General features: G+C 45.6%; 1 protein-coding gene across 1 annotated transcript in view; it reads left to right on the plus strand.

The window, feature by feature from the left end:
• Positions 1 to 520: 520 nt before the first annotated feature.
• Positions 521 to 18,759, plus strand: part of LOC124606561 (zinc finger protein aebp2) — a gene marked incomplete in the record, with an annotated part of 76,274 nt that continues 58,035 nt past the window's right edge. The window contains 2 exon segments of the mRNA XM_047138544.1: positions 521 to 563; positions 4,227 to 4,380. Coding sequence (XP_046994500.1) covers positions 521 to 563; positions 4,227 to 4,380 — 197 coding nt within the window.

Here is an 18,759-nt window from a genome sequence, read left to right on the forward strand (position 1 = left end):
GTGTTGGTTGATGATGGTCAGGTCCTTCCTCGATACCAGTCCTCTAAGAGCCTTGTCGTTCCTCACTGGTCCGTAAGGCTGGTGAGGTAGGGCCGGTTTCGTCCTGTCGGGTGGAGTAAATGGGTAGGGGTTGTCCAGGTGCGGGTATGTCCCGTCACGAAGAGACGCGGCGACCTTCTGCAGCACAGGCTGAACGCTGTGCTCCGTAGGGAGCGGCAGGCATTCAGTCTCCGCCGCAGCAAGTGGGGGTGTCTCAGTGTGCGTCTCCTCGTCGTGTGCCCGCGGCTCGACCTCCCCGTCGGGAGGGAGAGCAGGCTGCTCCACTTCAATGTCCATGGGTGCCTCCGCTCCGCCCGTCACGTTGACTGGCGGCGCTGGTGGCTCCGTCTGGGTGGAGGCGTCAACCCCCGCTGGCCGACTCGCAGTGGAGCTGGCGGTGGGGATAGCCGTCTTCCTGAGGACCCGCAGCTCCTCACGCAGCTGTTGCAGCTGGCGGTGAACAGCCACGAGTTCCTCCCTCATGGCGGCCCTCTCGGCCGCGAGGGCGGTGTGGAAGGCGGCCAGTGCGTCGTCCGTGGCGGCTTCGCGACGGCAGCTGGCTTTTCAAAACTAAAAGCGACTCGACTCCTGTTCCCTGTTCTACCTTCCGCTCAAAGACATGCATTGTATAGGAATGGTGTGTTAATTACCGTCATTTGACTGACATCCCTTTTTGTATTACATACTGATAGGCAAATGTTCTCATAACTGTCGACTTAAGTTAGGTGTCATTTTCACCTTCTCATTGCGATTTGTAAAGGTCTCATGTAAGGTGCGAATCTGACCATATATTCTGCCACCTTACAACTTATTTGACCATTTCTGCCCATATCTTGTTGCTAATAAATTACATATAGAAATATTATGTGTGTCTTTTTTGCACTCTCAGTGCCAGTTTTGCACCTGGTGGCCAGAGTAGGAACCAATTTTTTTCCAGCTTAAATCCATTTCACATTACCGCAGTAGCGTATGCTACCATGTTTCGCTGCCAAACGATCCGACAGTGGACCTTTGTGAGCAGCCGCTCTTCAGTTATAACCACCCGGTATTGTTGTTTGCGGGAGAACCGGGATCGCGGTTACTGAGAAGCATTTCGCGAATTGACGCAGGTGACATCGGGAGCTGGTGAATTAGGCGTCGGGCGCTACAGGAAGAGGAGCGACCGACTGCGCGCGGCGGCTGGGCGTGACCTTGGCGCCCGCACCGGTCCATTGACCGGCGGGCCGCCGCCGCAAACCTGCTCTTCCGGTCGCCGCGGCCGCCGCCGCTGCCTTTTGTTCCGTCTGCCCCGAGCTGACCCACTCCACGGCCACTCGAAGAGATGGAAAATATCCTTTCCCGCTAATTCCTCATCACTTGCGTTGCTGTTTCGGCCGTGAGCCCCAACGCTGGAATAATGCAGTTCTCCATTCTTCTCGCTTGCGTTATCCTTCCAATATTACTCCTGCATCACACTTGATTGACGATCTGCTGCATACACAGCCTGTCCAAAAAGTTCAGACACTCATTTTATTCCCAACGCCTAAGCGACGCAAGCGCAGTATCTATTGTGGCAGCTCGAACTAAGAAAAGTAAGAAATGGATCAAGTACATACTAGTGGATGTGTGGCCAGTGTTTGTCAACGCTGTTGTCACAAATAGCTACTGAGCAATATCTCTAAATCAAGTGTTTGACACATTCTCCGCGTTATTTTGAAGAAGAGGGACTGCGAGTACTGTTCGTCCCGCACGCTTTCACTCCCGAATAAAAACGGCGACGCGTGGACGCATGCCTCGACTTGATTGAAATGCAACACGCGGACAATTCGTTTCTGTAAAAGATCGTCACTGCTGAAGAGCCTTAGTATTATATTTGCTAACTTACCACATAAACGACGAAGTGCATAAATTCTAGAGAAGGGTAAACACGTGGAGGACTTCACTGACATACGAACAAATGTGACGCGAGAACTGATCTTTTCGGAGAGCGACGTGTCTCACAGTTTCACTTCGTTGTATGAACTTAGTGTGCTTTGTTCACACGAGATTATCTCGACTTTTCTGTACTTTTTATCTAGTCTCTGAACTTTTTGGTCAGGTAAGACTCATACCTAGACCTGCGTTGGCGATTCTTCCTTCTCACCATCTATTCAACAATTTCCTCCATCAACTCATGTGGTAATCTTAAATAATGTCCAAGCAGTCTCTCTCGTCTGTTCATCATGCTTTTGTTCTCGATGGAGAAGGCTTCTATTCCTTATACGATCGATTCAATTGGACAACAGTGGCCTGAATCACCACAGTAGAAAGCATCTTACAGTTTCATTTATTTCCCATTACTCTCTCTTCGTGTCCCTCTACATTCTCACCTCAGTGCTGGAATAAATTTCTTCGTGGAAGGAAAAAATCAAAATTTATATCGCTCTGGAAGTATCCGAAACACTCAGGACATGGCTCACATGCCAGAAACGGTAGCTTCATGCGAAATCTGCAACTGCGCTCAAAAACAGTTAACCTTAAAGTCACATTGGTATAATGCAAATTCGCGACGCCAGGCAGCTGTGAGGGATATGGCGGGAGGATTCATAGCGTATAGTTCCATTACTTCATCCCCCCCCCCAGTTCTGTTTACGTAAACGTCGAAAACAAAACGCCCTTCTCATTTCGCTCTCCTATTTATATCATGAATGAGAAGTGCTTGTTTGTTCATGTAAAGTAGCAGTCTCCCTAAAAAGCACTCGTTTTAGTTTAAAATTTCCGACAGTCTCTACTGGTGTTCGGATCGTGTCCACTTGTCGCACCAATTGATTTGTAGTAAAGTGATTTGTTCATTGATTTACTATCTGCAAGTTGTCCATTTCGCATTTTTAGGTGAGATAGGATTTGCTTAGATTAAGACTTAGAACGGCCATGCGATCTTTGTAATTTGTGGTGGTTTCAAAACTTTGAGAGTTTCGTGACTGCTTGTTCACTTGATGCCTGTCGGCTTTAGCGTCGGAATCTTCGGCCAGGATTTGTTGAGTGATTTTTCTGACGTTTCGCCAATAGGAGTAGTGACTGCCATTGTCAAAGATTCACCCTCTGTTGCTGGTTATGAACTGGGGTCGAACACGTAGCAGGGAGATTACTTGCACTGCCCGTGCTAATTTGCAGGTTTGGCGTGGTTTGCCATAAGTAGCAAGATGCGCAACTTTATTTGTTATCTGTGTAAACAGTGATTGTCTACTTATCACGATAAATTTATGTAAATGACTTACTGGTTAAAATATGTATATAAGTGACATCGTTGTGTTTAGGGAGGTGACACGGTAATTTGTTAAGAGAAGACACATTTACATGTCATCACTTATCTGGTACAAAGGCTGATGGCCACCTCCTAAACATAAATTAATTTAACGTAATGCGCGTAAAGCATCCGACATCTTTTACGCAGCCAGCCATCAATGACTGGAATCAGTCACAGCCTAAAATTAGCAAGGAATTTATGTGCAGAGTAATGTGGAATGAACACATCTTACCGTGGGCAAGACCGATATCGGAACAGTTCATTGCAAAGATGCTCGGGAAGGATAAGCCAAGTAACAGAAAAGTTCAACGAACTGTCGTGCGAGACGTTAGAAAAAGACCGTCTTTCATGGAGGGTTTAGAGTTTCAGATAATATCAAGAACCCGTGCTACAATACGCGCCAAAAAGTGTATATATTACTTTCTCAAACTCACACCTTACATAATAATCACGGAGGTGAAATTTAAAAAAAAATAATCTTATCGCATACTGTAGGTGATTGCAATATGATCGATGGTGCTACAAGGTGAAATCACCGCCGCACACCGTAAGGTCTACTGTGGAGTGCAGACGTATCACCATCCCTGTAGCGCCTACTCAGCGGAGAAGCTGGTGGTCTAACGAAGTCCTACAGATCCGAACGCGTGTGTAGATTCCCGCGGTCGAGCGTCGGTCGTTGGCAGTCGCCCAGAGTCCCGTCTAGTTACCTGGCTGCCGCGGCAGTACAAAGACGCATCAGCTGTCGGTGCGTCGCCTGGTAACAGCCAGTAATTGGTTGCTCAGCTGATTCGTCGTCAGCGTAGCGGTGTCCGCAAAGTCGAGCTCCGTTTAAACGAGGTAGACGGTGGAAGTGGAGAGCCGGCCGCCCGCTTCGCCGGCCAGTGAAACCGTATCATCATCTGGCATGCGAACGGGCCGTCAGACGGACAAAAAGGATTGATAGCGGCGCGCGGAGGGCGGCGTTGCCGCGCCACCCGGGCGCCGTGGGAAGCCGGCTGCGGCCACACCTGTGCGTGCGTGCTGGGAGACGCGGCAACGCCGCGCCCGCCCCAGCCAATGGGCGCGCGCCCCGGCCCGTGCGCGTCTGCGGCAGAGTGCGCGCACGTGCTGCGTGCTGACGGGTTTACTCTGCGAGGGCGCCTCAGAGTCGCAGACGGCCGTGAGTACAGGACACCGCCGATCTGCTGTCGCCTCGGTCCGTGTTGAGTGGACAGTACGCGACTTATTGTCACTAGCTAAACATTAAGAAAGTTATGCAACAAAAACTGAACAGCCAAACGTTAAAAAACAAGATGATTCTGCCTATATAAGTACAGTGGAGACTGCCTGCATCTTTCAGTAGACTTCTACGGATAGTTCAAAACTAAGATTTGGAAGAGGAGACTGGAGTGGGGGTTGGCGACGACAAAGGGTCGGAAGATTCTGTATCGCCAATATCTTGACGACAATGGCGAAAGTATACAGATATCTGGGAAAAGGAAGAAGGAATACGGGTTACTGGAACGTATCGTAACAATCTTAGTTTTTCTAATTGGCATTATAAAATTGGTTTATGTTGCAGACAAACGTATACTAATGCTATAACTTAGAACAATAAGACATCCAAATGAATTATTGTAAGACTCGCGCTCAGCACATCGAAAAGAAAAGTAACATCCCATTGAACCAATTGAGTTATAGCATTTAAAATATTTGAACAAATTACTGGCTGGAGTTAGCACCTAATAGAGTAGAAATGGCCTGCAGTGCGTCCGGTACAGTAAATAATTCTTGAAACTACGCTTGTAATGAGTCTGAAAAAAATCCGTGTGTCGTACGATATGGAATGAATGAATTGATGATGATGATTGATCAATGATAGCTGGTCATAAATGATGAATCCTCATTACAGTGAATATGTTGTGATAACTGAAAATTTTATGGCGTTGGGAAGTCTACTTCTAATGCGCTAACAATTTAACAAACTAGAAAATTTGGAAATTTGTGGCAAGTTCCTATGGAACATAACTGCTGAGGTCATAGGTCCCTAGGCTTACACACTGCTTAATCTAACTTAAACTTACACTAAGGAGAGAGAGAGAGAGAGAGAGAGAGAGAGAGCGCGCACACACACACACACACACACACACACACACACACACACACACACACGAGGGAGGACTCGAACCTCGGACGGGGGGGGGGGGGGGGGGGAGGGAGGGAGAGCCGCAGAAACTGTGGCAAGACGGCTCAGACCTCGCGGTAACAACTGGAGTTGCTCAGCCAGCAGTCGCGAGATGCATGCTTCTGCGAGAGCCAGGAAAGGTGTAGAAAGTTACTTGCCGGATTCCAGGAAAACATCGAGAAGATTACTCAGTTGCTGATAGGTAAATAGTTACAAAATGTAGAGGAGCGACATGTTTGCATGTAAATGAAGAGCGTAATTACTGAGTGAGTCAAAGCTAGAGGATGCCACGTGCACCAGTGGACGTCAAGTGGGTGATGATGGTATAGACAAGCTCTTTCGGACATAATTAATTTTGTATGTTTCTAGATGGTCTGAGCAATTGCTGAACTGTAGAGCGTTCATTACATGTCTAGACGGTTGTCACTAACCGTATAAAACGATTAGCCATTAGTTCTCTGAAGAGATTTGCGATCCCGTAGCTTGTGAGCACTATCATTGGGTGTGCCGAGGACCGCTCCTATATTTTACGGGGAACTGGGCTTCGCCCACTCCTGTTCGTAACGTTTGCACATTTGTACGCTAAACAGTACTCTGTGGAACTGCAGACTCGTTCACGACGATAGATTTACACCACGCACGCGAATAGTCCAGGCCCGAATCCATGCGTGCGTACTAGACTGCAATGAGGGCACGACAGCAATGACGAAAGCCTGGCGATGTTGGGTTCAGCCCTGACTGGGAAGAAGGGACGAAGGCTGTGGCTTTTTTTTCCGTACTTATGATGGAATCGAAGCCTTTAAGATCCGGAGGAATTTCGAAACTTGGTTAGAAATGGACATAGCTAACTTCGGCAAGCTGCTGTCAATGATGGAAGGAATTCGCTCAAGTGACAGAGTAATGTAGGAGTCAATTTCATGTAGTCGGAATTAAGAATCAAACCATTTGTTCACTCATTTTGTGAACGGACTTCCTCGCCGACTGTTGCCAGTTTCTCCTTCCTGGCAAGCTGAAACAAAGCAAAAGACGCAGTCAGTCCAAACGTAGCCTTTCTTTAATTGCGGCTTTACATACACAAATCGAAAATCGCACATGTATAAAATTATATGCGTAATTACTCTGAAATAAACGCTTACCTGTGTACTTCATTGTAATACAGCGGGCACGATTATAATACACCCACATTTCTTCACTGTACCCCTGAACAAGGACGCTTATTGCTTGTTCGGTCGTTCGATTTCTAGAACACGAATCAGTCCGTACAAAAAATGATTTTCGCCAACAGCTTGTGTAATAGGAAGCAAGTATGTGAAAATAATTAGCTACTGGCCATAGGCGTAAACAACAGTAGTAAACCATTTAATAGTAACAAGGAGAAGGCATATTCAGAATTCTTCCTTCCGTGCATGGCCGTCTAGTGCGCATGTGCGGATTCGCTGGAGTTCTGAACTGCTTTCTAGTTCAGAAGAGGGATAATGTGCCTGCTAATTCTTAGTTCCACCATTCTGTCGCCAGATGGTAGGTGCGCTAGATCTTCCCATTCGTGGCGCATCGTCGTCTAATAACGCCTTTACAATGTTAGAAATCGCTGCATTCTTTTCAGGAACAATATGCGCACGGGAATAACAAGGAGACTGTCGGCAAGGAACAGTTCTTCGGAAGCCCGGTACAGACTCTGTATGTTTTGAGCAGGCTGTGCAGTGAGTGCTGTTAAATGGGAGCTCGTCACCTGCCGGTGTCCACCCTGGGCGCGCCTCACAGAACAAAGAACTGTCTACAAGCGGCAGCTGCAGTTGCCGTTGCCTTCCCCTCCCTAGCTGCTTCTGCACCTTCACAGCGATCGTCCTGGGAAAGCATGTCACACACGTCGTCCCACGCTAAGACCACTTTTCAGGAGAAAGTAATTGATGTTATGGGTATCTTGCAGACACGGATCTGCTTCTTCACGGATAACAGGTGCACTGCTATGTGCGATAGAAATGGCGCGGCAACTAGAAATGTGCTAAAGTTAAAGTACGCGGGACAGTACGATTCTTGCGAGCAAGGCGTCTAAATTGCACACAAAAAATGGCTCTGAGCACTATGGGACTTAACATCTGAGGTCATCAGTCCCCTAGAACTTAGAACTACTTAAACCTAACTAACCTAAGGACATCACACACATCCATGCCCGAGGCAGGATTCGAACCTGCGACCGTAGCAGTCGCGCGGTTCCGGACTGAGCGCCTAGAACCGCTAGACCACCGCGGCCGGCTAAATTGCACGCAGATTCGCCGTGAAATTCTTTTAGTGTGTGGACAAAATGCAGTATCGTGTGAAGTCTAACTAAATCGTCCCGATCATTTGGCGTAGGCCACCGAGACGTGGCTGATGCTGAGCGGGAAGGAAGGTCATAGACAGCGACCAGAGAAGACGACGTCTGGGCAATTTAGGAGGGAAAAGTTTTTCTAACGATGAAGACGTCCACACACCCGATTCTCGAATGGCTTCGTGACCAACGAGCGGATTTTCATTGTCGGGGAACTGAACGATTGCTTGAAGTTCCGACCGTTGTTTAGAGACTTGGCTCCTGTATCAAAGAATAGTGTCTCTTGCCTGTGTCACTTTCACATGTAGCGTATCACTGAACAAAAGTTACTTGGCCTTCGGCAGTAACCTGCAACTTAGCTTTTGAAGTCCTCTCGTAGTATAAAGTTGGTATTGAATTTTGGTATAAGAATGGAGTAAAGTGCATCGGAGTTTTAGAAGCGTTACATACTATCTTTGGTGAGTCTGCTTTGAGTAAAACGAGTATTGTGAAAGTTACGAAGAAGGCCTTGAAGACGTTGAAGATGACGAGCGCACTGGACGCCCCAGCACACCATCAAAACCGATGAAATCTTGGAAAAAAACTAAAAGAAATGATTATGAAAGACCACTGAATCACAGAAGTATCTGTTGATGTTGGAATATCAATCTAAAATAGTTGAATCTCGAATAAAGACAGCAGCGAGTTCGAATTGCCGAAGATCACCGGATGAGTTCAACAACTACTGATGCACGTCGTAACTGGTGATGAAGCATGGTCTTGAGCCTATGACGTCGAGCCAGTGGAAGCATTCTGGATCGTCTGGACCTAAAAAAACTCAAGTACGTTCATATGCGTAGTTTACTGTATTTTCCGGTTTCAATGGCGTATTGAATTCTCAGTTCGTGACAGAGATTGAACAATCAATAAGGCATATCATTTAAAAATTCAACGCCGTTTGTGTAAAACAATCCGAAAAACGACATTTACCGGATTTGTGGCGTAATATTTCATGGTGTTTGCACAATGAAAATCCAACTTCCATATTCGCTTAGATGAGCGCAAATGGTTGAGATTAAAATCATGTGTACACGATACTATGCATCGCATCCTTTTATATGATCTGATGATGGGCTTTGCTCGAAACAGATAGACAAATAAAATTGTAACAAGTGAAATTTTACGTGCGATCAAATAAAGCCGTGAAATAAGATATGCAAAGTTTTTATGTAATGATCGCAGGCCTCCTGCCAGACTTCACATCACAACTTAGATTACAGGTTTTTAATTCTGCAGCTGGTTATTTGTTACGTTCCAGTTCTACAAAGTTGCTAAGTGAACCGTTGCTTAAGAGAATCCATGTTTAAAATTAAAAACAATTACCTATAGTTGTCGGATTGAGGGAATTGTAAAGGATATGATTATGGACGGGGATCACGCAATGGCAACGAAAGCTAATCAGCTGTTTGGAAGATTCCATTACGCAACCACTGTATTCACGGCGAAGCGAAACTTTGTATCGAAACGTGGTGTGCTTGAAGTAGCGTTTTATGAGCTGCGTACAGAATCCAACTAAAGACTGTGAAATAAGATAAAAGCGTTGATATGTGGAGTACTCGCGCTGTGTACTCCGTGTCGACTCGACAGCTTTTACGAGTCTTAAGCTTCGTGATCAAGGCCAGAAATCACTAGACCAAAAGAAGACGACCTTGTGAAGGCTTCACGAACGCCAGTCCAGGTCCCCGCGCTCTGGCTAGAGGCAAAATTAGTACGACAGCGCTGTTGGTGTTCATCAACTAACACAAAATAAGCCCTTCCAACGTGGACTTTATGACATTGTAACGGATACCGGAATATCTCAGCGGAAAGCGGCGATCATTCCTTGCCAGTGAAACAGAGCAAGATGCCCGTGCTTAGGCCACTGGACTTAAATTTAGCCCAAGAATTATTTCGATCCCCATCCATCAATTCAGATGAACGTTTTCCGTGGTTTCTCCGTATTGATTAGGGCGAATGACTGATGGGTTTTTTCGTGAGTTGCACAACAGCTTTCCTTTTCCGTCCTTTCCCTATGCGAGTTTGTGCACCATATCCAATGACCTACTCGCCAATCCGAATCTCCGTACGAGCGCACCAATGCAATAGCTCATATGGTTCAAATGGCTCTGAGCACTATGGGACTTGACATCTAAGGTCATCAGTCCCTAGAACTTAGAACTACTTAAACGTAACTAACCTAAGGACATCACACACACCCATGCCCGAGGCAGGATTTAACCTGCGACCGTATCGGTCGCGCGCTTCCCGACTGAAGCGCCTAGAACCGCTCGGCCACATCGGCCGGCTATGCCGTAGCACTTACTCTTAAAACTGCTTCGAAATCACTTGAATCAGTGGAGGCAGGCTTGAAATAGTTTATGGACAAATGCCACTCCGAAACGCGCCTATGGACGTGGTCAGATTCTGCTGCGTTTTAGAACATTCACGGCTACTACCGTGAACCGTGAGCTTCAACCTGTCATCTTTCGTCAGCCCATAAACCCGTTCCGCGACACGGTTCTCGTCCCCAGGGCTACGCAACAGCCAGCTACGAGGAGTTGTGTACCGTTATTTGATAGAGCATCTACGGAACCTGGTGTCTGTACTGACTATTAAATTCGCACCTATGGTATCGTATACTACAGTAACGGAGGCCGGAGCACTACCGTGCAGTAGCATAAGAACTCTGTGAAAGAATCTGCGTGGCATCATATTTATTGCTTGCTGAGCTGATAAGTCTAAGAAAAAGTGCAATAGGGTTAGAGGATATTATGAAACAAAGTAATTTTGTCAACCTGTCGAAAAACGAAGGAATGAATGGGTAAAATCGATTCAGTGGAGTCTGATGTGAATACTTCGGGAGCGCAGTCATCACGAAGTCGGGTTGTGTGCAGACTGATATTGAACGCAGAGCTGAGGCATTTCTTTCCACTGTGCTTATTAGCACGTATTTTCCGCGACACGGATCTCTTACCCAGGGCTACGCAATAGCATTCGCAGAATTTTCACCTTCACGGCAGATGAATGGTTCTGCTGCTTCCCGTGTTAGTCATGGGAATTCAGGAGAGGTTAGTCCGTAACAAAGGGCGTAGTTTACTATGACAACTAAAGGAGAAACTTTTTTTTTCCTCTCTGGAGAAGTCCTACGATATATCATGTTACTTGGAAAAAGATGAGGAAATGGGTTGGGGGAGGGGGGGGAGGGAGGGAGAGGAAACGAGAGGGGGGAGGAAAGGACAAAAAACAAAACCTCTGTTGGATCATTGTGAGCGAGGAGAGAAAATTGCTTGCTCGGGACACTACCCCACAGAGAAACTTCTATTGAAGTTCGTTCGTTTTACAGTCCGATTTCATGTGATAGAAATCAAGGAATGTGTTCGCGAAAATGAAAAGTATCAACTCGGGATTCGAACCTCTATTCCCCTGTTTTAGCAGCCACATTAACCATTAAGCTATCCGAGCACGTCTCCACTCGAACACATCGCAAATATTTTAATTACTGCAAAACGCTACTTTCTGGCGTACTCTGGCAGACAGAATAACTTTTAACAATAATTTTATAGTTTTGCTTCTCAGATTTTCAGTTAAAGACGGAAGCAATTTTAAAAGGGTATATACGTTGCAGTTAAGTAGCTATGAACCTATTGTCACGGGATAGTAAGCCGCATAGCCACCGATCCATGTAATTAGTACTACGCAGACTATATTCTACTATGCACCAGTGTGTGTGCTGTTTTAAAACGAATGGTAGGTTAAAGGTATTTGCTGAACTGAGAATCAAACAGGAGTCTTCCCTTTCGCGGACTGAGCTGACAAGGCAAGAACGACGACCCGGTCTCACGATTTCAGTAGTCAGTACTAGTCCCCCGTCAGTAGGTTTCAAAGCAGCTCACTCGCTGACGCAGAGTAGGAGATGCATTCTGCAAATCCCCTGTTGACTGGCAGAGCTATTTCCCAACAATATTCTTCTTGCCAGGAGAGCCTAGCCACTAAGAACTTAGTTCGGAAATTGGGACAGAGGTACTCTCAGAATCCAAGCCGTTGACGCAGTTCCAGAGTGACACCTGGACGGCTGAGGCTATAAGAGAAAGCTATGGCTCCGGGCTCGAGTCTTTGTCCGGCGCATCGTTTTTATCTGCATTTCAAGTTTCATAGTACTTTTATCGTTCTCAAAAGGGATGAAGTAGTTGGCCGACCGGTTCTAGGCGCTTCAGTCTGGAACCGCGTAACCGCTACGGTCGCTGGTTCGAATCCTGCCTCGGGCATGGATGTGTGTGATGTCCTTAGGTTAGCTAGGTTTAAGTAGTTCTAAGTTCTAAGGGACTGATTACCTCAGAAGTTAAGCAGTGCTCAGAGCCAACTGAACCATTTTTGATAAAATAGTTATCAACACAAAGATTGGTTTGAACACTGCAGCAGCTGGAAGTGACATGCAATTTCCTCCCTCCAAACTCATGAAGTGACTCACCCAGCCATTACTAGGGGACATGTAGTTCCACGTGGACGCTGCTGCAGCAGTCTTAACTCTCACAAACTGCATGGAGAGATATCGAGCCGGTCAGCGGAATGGAATGAGCGTATGTCGAATTTTTACTTAGACGGAATGACAGAATTATTTCTTCTCAAATAAGATAAAAGAAAACTGATAAATGAACACAGTCTGGATCACAACTTTTATTTGCCGACAATGTGCGTTGTCTACAGGTGCGGCGCCGCAAAGTGCAATTTGTCACCATTTGTGTAAGACTGTCGACGCACTACACTTTTGCGGCGCCAGACCTGAAGATACGCAACGCAGAGTGAAACCGGTAGTCGGTATATAAAAAGCTGTTATCCAGACAGTGTGTCGTCTGTGTGTTTTAACAAAAGGGTTCTTAAGATATGGCGTCAATTATGAAAACTAACTTTAGCAAGTGATAGCGGGAGCGGAAAATGCATTGGAAGAGGTGAGCTATGTTTACAGTGCGGCTAAAGCAGTGTGCTGTTGCACCGCCCTCTGGTAGCGCGCCAATGGCAGCCAGGTGCCCGGCAGGGGCGATCGCGTCAACAACCCCGCCCAAGGTTGCGGAGCGCGCTCATTGAGCACACCGAGCCACGCGCCCCGTGTAGTGTCGCGCCGAGCACTGGCAAGCTTCTGCCAGAACCTCTTTTGTCTCGCCCTGGCGCTCCCCACCGCACGCAGCTGCGCGCCGTGGTGGGGGAGAGTCGCGCCCCGCCCCGCCCCACCCGTCCCCGCCGCGCCGTACCCTGCCGCTCGCGGCGACTGTAGTCACCTCTGTGGCCGCGGCAGAACGTGTGACTGACCATTCCCAACATGCCGACCAGCCGGGAGCCGCCGACAGCGAGCTGCGCGCGCTGTCACGAGGTAACGCGGGCGCAGCCGTTTCGCTATCTCCTTTGTGCAGCTAGCGTTTCGCCTTCAGTGTCTTACACGGCCTTCTCCCTTCTGTTATCACAATCCAATCTATCTGTTTCACACAAGTTTTCATCTCATTTACTTCATTAATAACTAGGTTCTGTGCTACTATTGCGTGATGTCACATAGGTTGCCTGATTGCATACATAAAAGCGGTTGCCTTAAATCCATTTCGTGACATTTCGTTTGAAGTGATTGTTGCAGTGGCCTCTTACTAAAGTCCATTAGTTAAACATTTGGCTTTCAGCGCGACGTTCTTCGCTCTTCTTTATACTGTAAACAACTGTCATAGACTCCTAAACATTTCCAACTTAAACGACGGGCTTGCATGGAACATATGCACTGTTTCGTTGTTCGTGTAATCCACAATGTAGAGGATCTAAATAAAAAATAAGTAGACAGCGTCAGATGAAACGTAACTCATGACTCTGATGATTAAAGGATTCCCAGAAAATATGTTGAGACAATTTTTTTTTGCTATGACTGAGAAACAGTTTTGGCCTCAGTCTGGAGTCAATTAGACAATTGCACATTATCGTAAGGGATTGTATATACTGGAGATAACGCTGTCGCAACAGACTTAATAATAATAATAATAATAATAATAATAATAATAATAATACAATTTCATTCAATGCATCTAAAATCGTCAAGATGTAAACCATTCGAAAATTTCTTTACAAAATTCGTAGTTCGGAGATGTATTATTATTATTGCTGCAACTGAACCAGTAAGTAATCTCGTATTGCTATATAGGAGGTGGTGATGGGCAAAATGTGTGTGACGAGAGAAGCTCCCAGTGACATTTGTAGCTTTATGTACTAGAGCCCATTTTTATCTCTTTATATAAAAGTCAATGTCGTGACTGATCATCATCGCCCAGTCCAAACCACCAAGGATAACAACCTGAAGTTTTAAGAGGGTGTGGATAAGACCGTAGACATCGTTCAAGAAGGGACTGTCGAAATTCCACTCCTAAGGCGGTAAAATAGTGAAAGTTTTTCGAAAATAACTACTGAAGTACTAAAGGATTTTAAGGTTGCATCTATGACAATTGCATTTGACGTCTCGGTTAGAAATTAAAAAAAAATACGTGTTTCAGTGCGCCTGCAAATTCAACACCTAAGGCAGTGCGATAGAGGATGAAATTTTTTTAGAAAATATTTCAATACATAAAAAAATTTAACTCTAAATTTTTGAAAATTGATATTTCACTTCGGTTTGATATAAAGAAAAATTTGTTAGAGGATGAAGGATGCAATGGAAATATCTTCTCAAAAACGCAAAGAGAATGATTAAGAAAAACTTTTGACTCCAGCTACCAGAATCGTATTTTGGTCAGATGTGCATTCGGAATAGACTATACTTACATGGCCTTAATTAGCGTGAAAGGCGCAGAAGGTGGTGCAATTTGTGAACAGCAAAAAATTCGATTAAATGAAACAAAAAATCTCTGCAAGCCATGCAAGCCATACAGTCTCCACGAGCGAAGCAGCGAGCGCTAAGCTATTACTGTATACACACTGAAGAACCAAAGAAACTGGGTACACCTGCCAAATACCGTGTAGGGCAGAAGTGCCGCAACAAGACGTGGCATGGACTCGACTAATGTCTGAGGTGGAGGTGGAGGGAAATGACACAATGATCTTGCAGGGCTGTCCATAAATCCGTAAGGGGACGACGGGGTGGAGATCTCTTCCGAACAGCACATTGCAAGGCATCCCACATATGTTCAGTAATGTTTGTCTGGGGAATTTGGTGGCCAGCGGAAGTGTTTAAACTCGGAACAGTGTTCCTGGATCCAATCGGTAGCAATTCTGGACGTGTGGGGTGTCTCAAGTCGTCGGTATGCACTGTGGACGTGAATGGATGCAAGTGAACAGAGAGGATGCTTACGTACTCGTACGTGTCACGTGTCAGAATCGTATCTAGACGTATCAGGGGTCCCATATCACTCCAACTGCACACGCCCCGCACCATTACAGAGCCTCCACCAGCTTGAGCCATCCCCTCCTGACATGCAGGGTCCGTGAGTTCACGAGGTTGTCCCCATACCCGTATACGTTTATCTGCACGATACAATTTGAAACGAGACTCGTCCCACCAGGCAACTTGTTAGCACTCATCAACAGTCCAATGTCGGTGTTGATGGGCCCAGGCGAGGCTTAAGGCTTTGTGTCGTGCTGTCATCAAGGGTACACGAGTTGGCTTTCGGCCCCGAAAGCCCATATCGATGATGTTTCGTTGAACGGTTCGCACGCTGACACTTGTTGATGGCCCAGCATTGAAATCTGCAGCAGTTTGCGGAAGTGTTGCACCTCTGTCACGTTGAACGATTCCCTTCAGTCGTTGTTGGTGCCGCCCTTGCAGGATCTTTTTCTGGGCGGAGCGATGTCGGCGGTTTGATGTTATACCGGATTCCTGATATTGACGGTACACTCGTGAAATAGTCGCACGGGGAAATCTCCACTTCATCGCTGCATCGGAGATGCTTTGTTCCATCGGCCATGCACCGACTATAACACCACGTTGAAACTGACTTAAATCTTGATAACCTGCCATTGAAGCAGCAGTAATCGATATAACTGCGCCAGACACTTGTCTTAGAATACGGCGCTGCGGTCGGCAAAGCCTGTATGCCAGTTTACATCACTGTCTCTCTCAATTTGAATACGCACGCTTATACCAGTTTGTTTGACGCTTCAGTGTAATATCACTTGCTGCAAAGTGTGTCGTGATAATTCAGAGAGGGTATGACAATTTCACCTGTTTCAGTAACAGTTCAGCAGGAACCTGGTGTATTCGGCACTACATTCGCAATGCGACTTTGACTCCAACGAAGACTGTAAAATTATCGGCGAAACTGGACATAATTAGGAATGTGCATTAATTACGTGACGTGAATCTGTAGAACGGAATGTGTTCGCATTTGTACTCGTCTTTCACAAGAACATCCGGTGTTTTCAAGGTCTAGAAACCTTTTAAGTAATTTGGTTAGAATCGAAATATTCTCCATATTCATAATGTGAGATGGTCTGTCTATTCCAGTATCGCACATCCAGAGGGATGTGGCTGTTACTTACAACGATCCAAAATCTGGTATCTTGCAGCAAACTTTCGGGTATGACCATCGTCGGCGAGTATGGTGGAGACCTGGGGAGAGGTCTCATTCCTCCAATGTTTCGGGCAGGCGTGGCGGCGTTCTGTGAGGAGCCATCGGATGTGGCTTCTGTTTATAGCCGGTAGCGACCGAGGGAGCTGTGTCGTGTCAGTGGTACGTCAAGGGCAACCTGGTCATGTGTTACCTCTCAAGCGACAGTATCGTGGCGCTGGGTGCTTCACTTTTTTTTATGGTCGGGCATTGTATATTATAGTGACGTATTATTGGGATACACTTTCACTCTGCAAACTTACCTTGGTTATCCATTGATACACTACTTTCTGGTATATAGAGGACAGTGCAAGGAAACGTTTGTATGAAATCAACTCAAATGGCTTGCAAGGGGCAGCAGGAGTCTTTAATAAAAAATATTCCGATCTCTGTCTTCCCCAACAATAAAGCCACCTATGGCTCCCTTAGATATCATGGAAGTTATTCCTTGCTGTCTTAAAACACGTCCCTGACTCTACTGTGTTTACCACATAATTCCTTTCTTCGCCGCTTCTTCGGAGGATCACATTTCTTGCCATTCCATTTAATTTTCAGCTTCCTTATGCAACAACAAACATCGAACGAATGTTTTACGATTTCCCCACATTCCGTGATTCACGTCCGTACAGTGCGGGGGTCCACACGTATATATGAAATTCGTCCACGAAGTACAGCCTATGTATTATACTATCATCCTCCTTTCACGAGGAATGCCCTCTTGACCTGTGATAGTCTGATTGTTATGCCTTCCTTGTTTCGTAGGTCTTTGGTTATTTAGTTTCCAAGGTAACGGAATTCCTTCATTTATTCTGCTACGCGGTATGCAGTTTTCATAGAATTGTCGCTTATCCCATTTCCGCTGCTCTCTAATACTTCCGTTGTTATTCGGCTTTATTTCAGTCCATATTCTATGTGCTCATTATACGTGTTCATGCCGTTCAACTACTACTCTAATTCTTCACACTTTGGCAGAGGTTAGAAATGTTATCAGTGAATCTCATCATCATTGCCCTTTCACCTTGAATTTTAATCGCACAGCCGAAACCTTTCCTTAAATTCCTTCATTGCTTCTCAAGACATAAAAGCTGAACATAGGGGAAAAAGACGGCATCCCAGCCTTCATTCAATTTTTTAATGCCACTAAATGCGTGTTGGTAATGCAGTCTTGTTATTCTTATTTGGCTGTTGTGTGTGTGTGTGTGTGTGTGTGTGTGTGTGTGTGTGTGTGTGTGTGTTTATATATATATATATATATATATATATATATATATATATATATAATTTCCTGTAGCGTGTAAGCACTTTTCCCAGATGTTGAAATATTTTGCATCACAGTCTATCGTCCAACGCTTTTTCGGGCCTAAAAATATTATGAAAGCTTCTCGAAGTTTTTTGTCTTGATCCCGCTATAAGGACACCACAGAACTGGCTCTATGGTACCTTCACTGTTCATAAGACCAAAATAGATAGCCGTCCTTTTCCACGGTGTTGTACATTACTGTGGTCAGAAACTTGGATGCGTGAGCTGTCAAGCTGGATAGGAGATTGTAATTGGAAAATATTGTGGGGTCACCGGCGGTTAGAAATTATAGGTGGAATGTTAAATTGATCGAACACGGCCAATATTCGCGTCGAATTTATAGCTTTTAGGTTTGGTAGGGTAATTTTCTGACATGTAAGTCAAAGCTTAGTCGAATGGAAGTCTGCAGAAACTTACGAAAGTTGGAAGGCAATTTTGTGCAACGTTCTAAACGAACGAGAAAACTTTTTCCTGTACAATGTGTTCTGAAGAAATTATTTACTAGACAACATTGGATCAATCAGCCAATAAAAATAAATGTACACGATGTTGTCAGCAACGTGTCACTGCGGCGTTCTCGTTGCTATGCACGGATGGTGTTACGTTGCTTGGTCAGCGCTGATGTGGAATGTCTACGGTGGTGCCCCCTTGACACAGTTGTGCAACTTCTACAAACAACGTGGTGGCGCCATTACAAAAACAAAACCACGAAAAAGGCGCCGTAGGGGCTCCTTTCGCAAATGAACTTGGGTAAGAGCCGAGCAACTAACACCTCTCGCTGTACGTGTACATTATGTGCCCATATTGTAACGTAATTTGTCCTAGATTACTAAACCCTCGTAAAATTTAAGACTGCAGGTGTAAAAGCGGACATTTTGTACCTAATGTGGTATCTGACATACCGCTGGAGATCTAATAGTTGTAACCGACTAATACGTAACCTATAAATTACGACTTCCTTTGAAGAAAATGTGGAGTAGTAAACTTCATGATTTAGCAGCAATGTAATATTCCCCCACTGCCCTTTACTTCTCTAGGGTTAAATATTTATGCAGCTTCTATTTCTTGTGATGTGACTATGTTCATTCGTAGTTGCTG

This window comes from Schistocerca americana, chromosome 3 (genome assembly GCF_021461395.2).
Source record: "Schistocerca americana isolate TAMUIC-IGC-003095 chromosome 3, iqSchAmer2.1, whole genome shotgun sequence".
Lineage (NCBI taxonomy): Eukaryota > Metazoa > Arthropoda > Insecta > Orthoptera > Acrididae > Schistocerca > Schistocerca americana.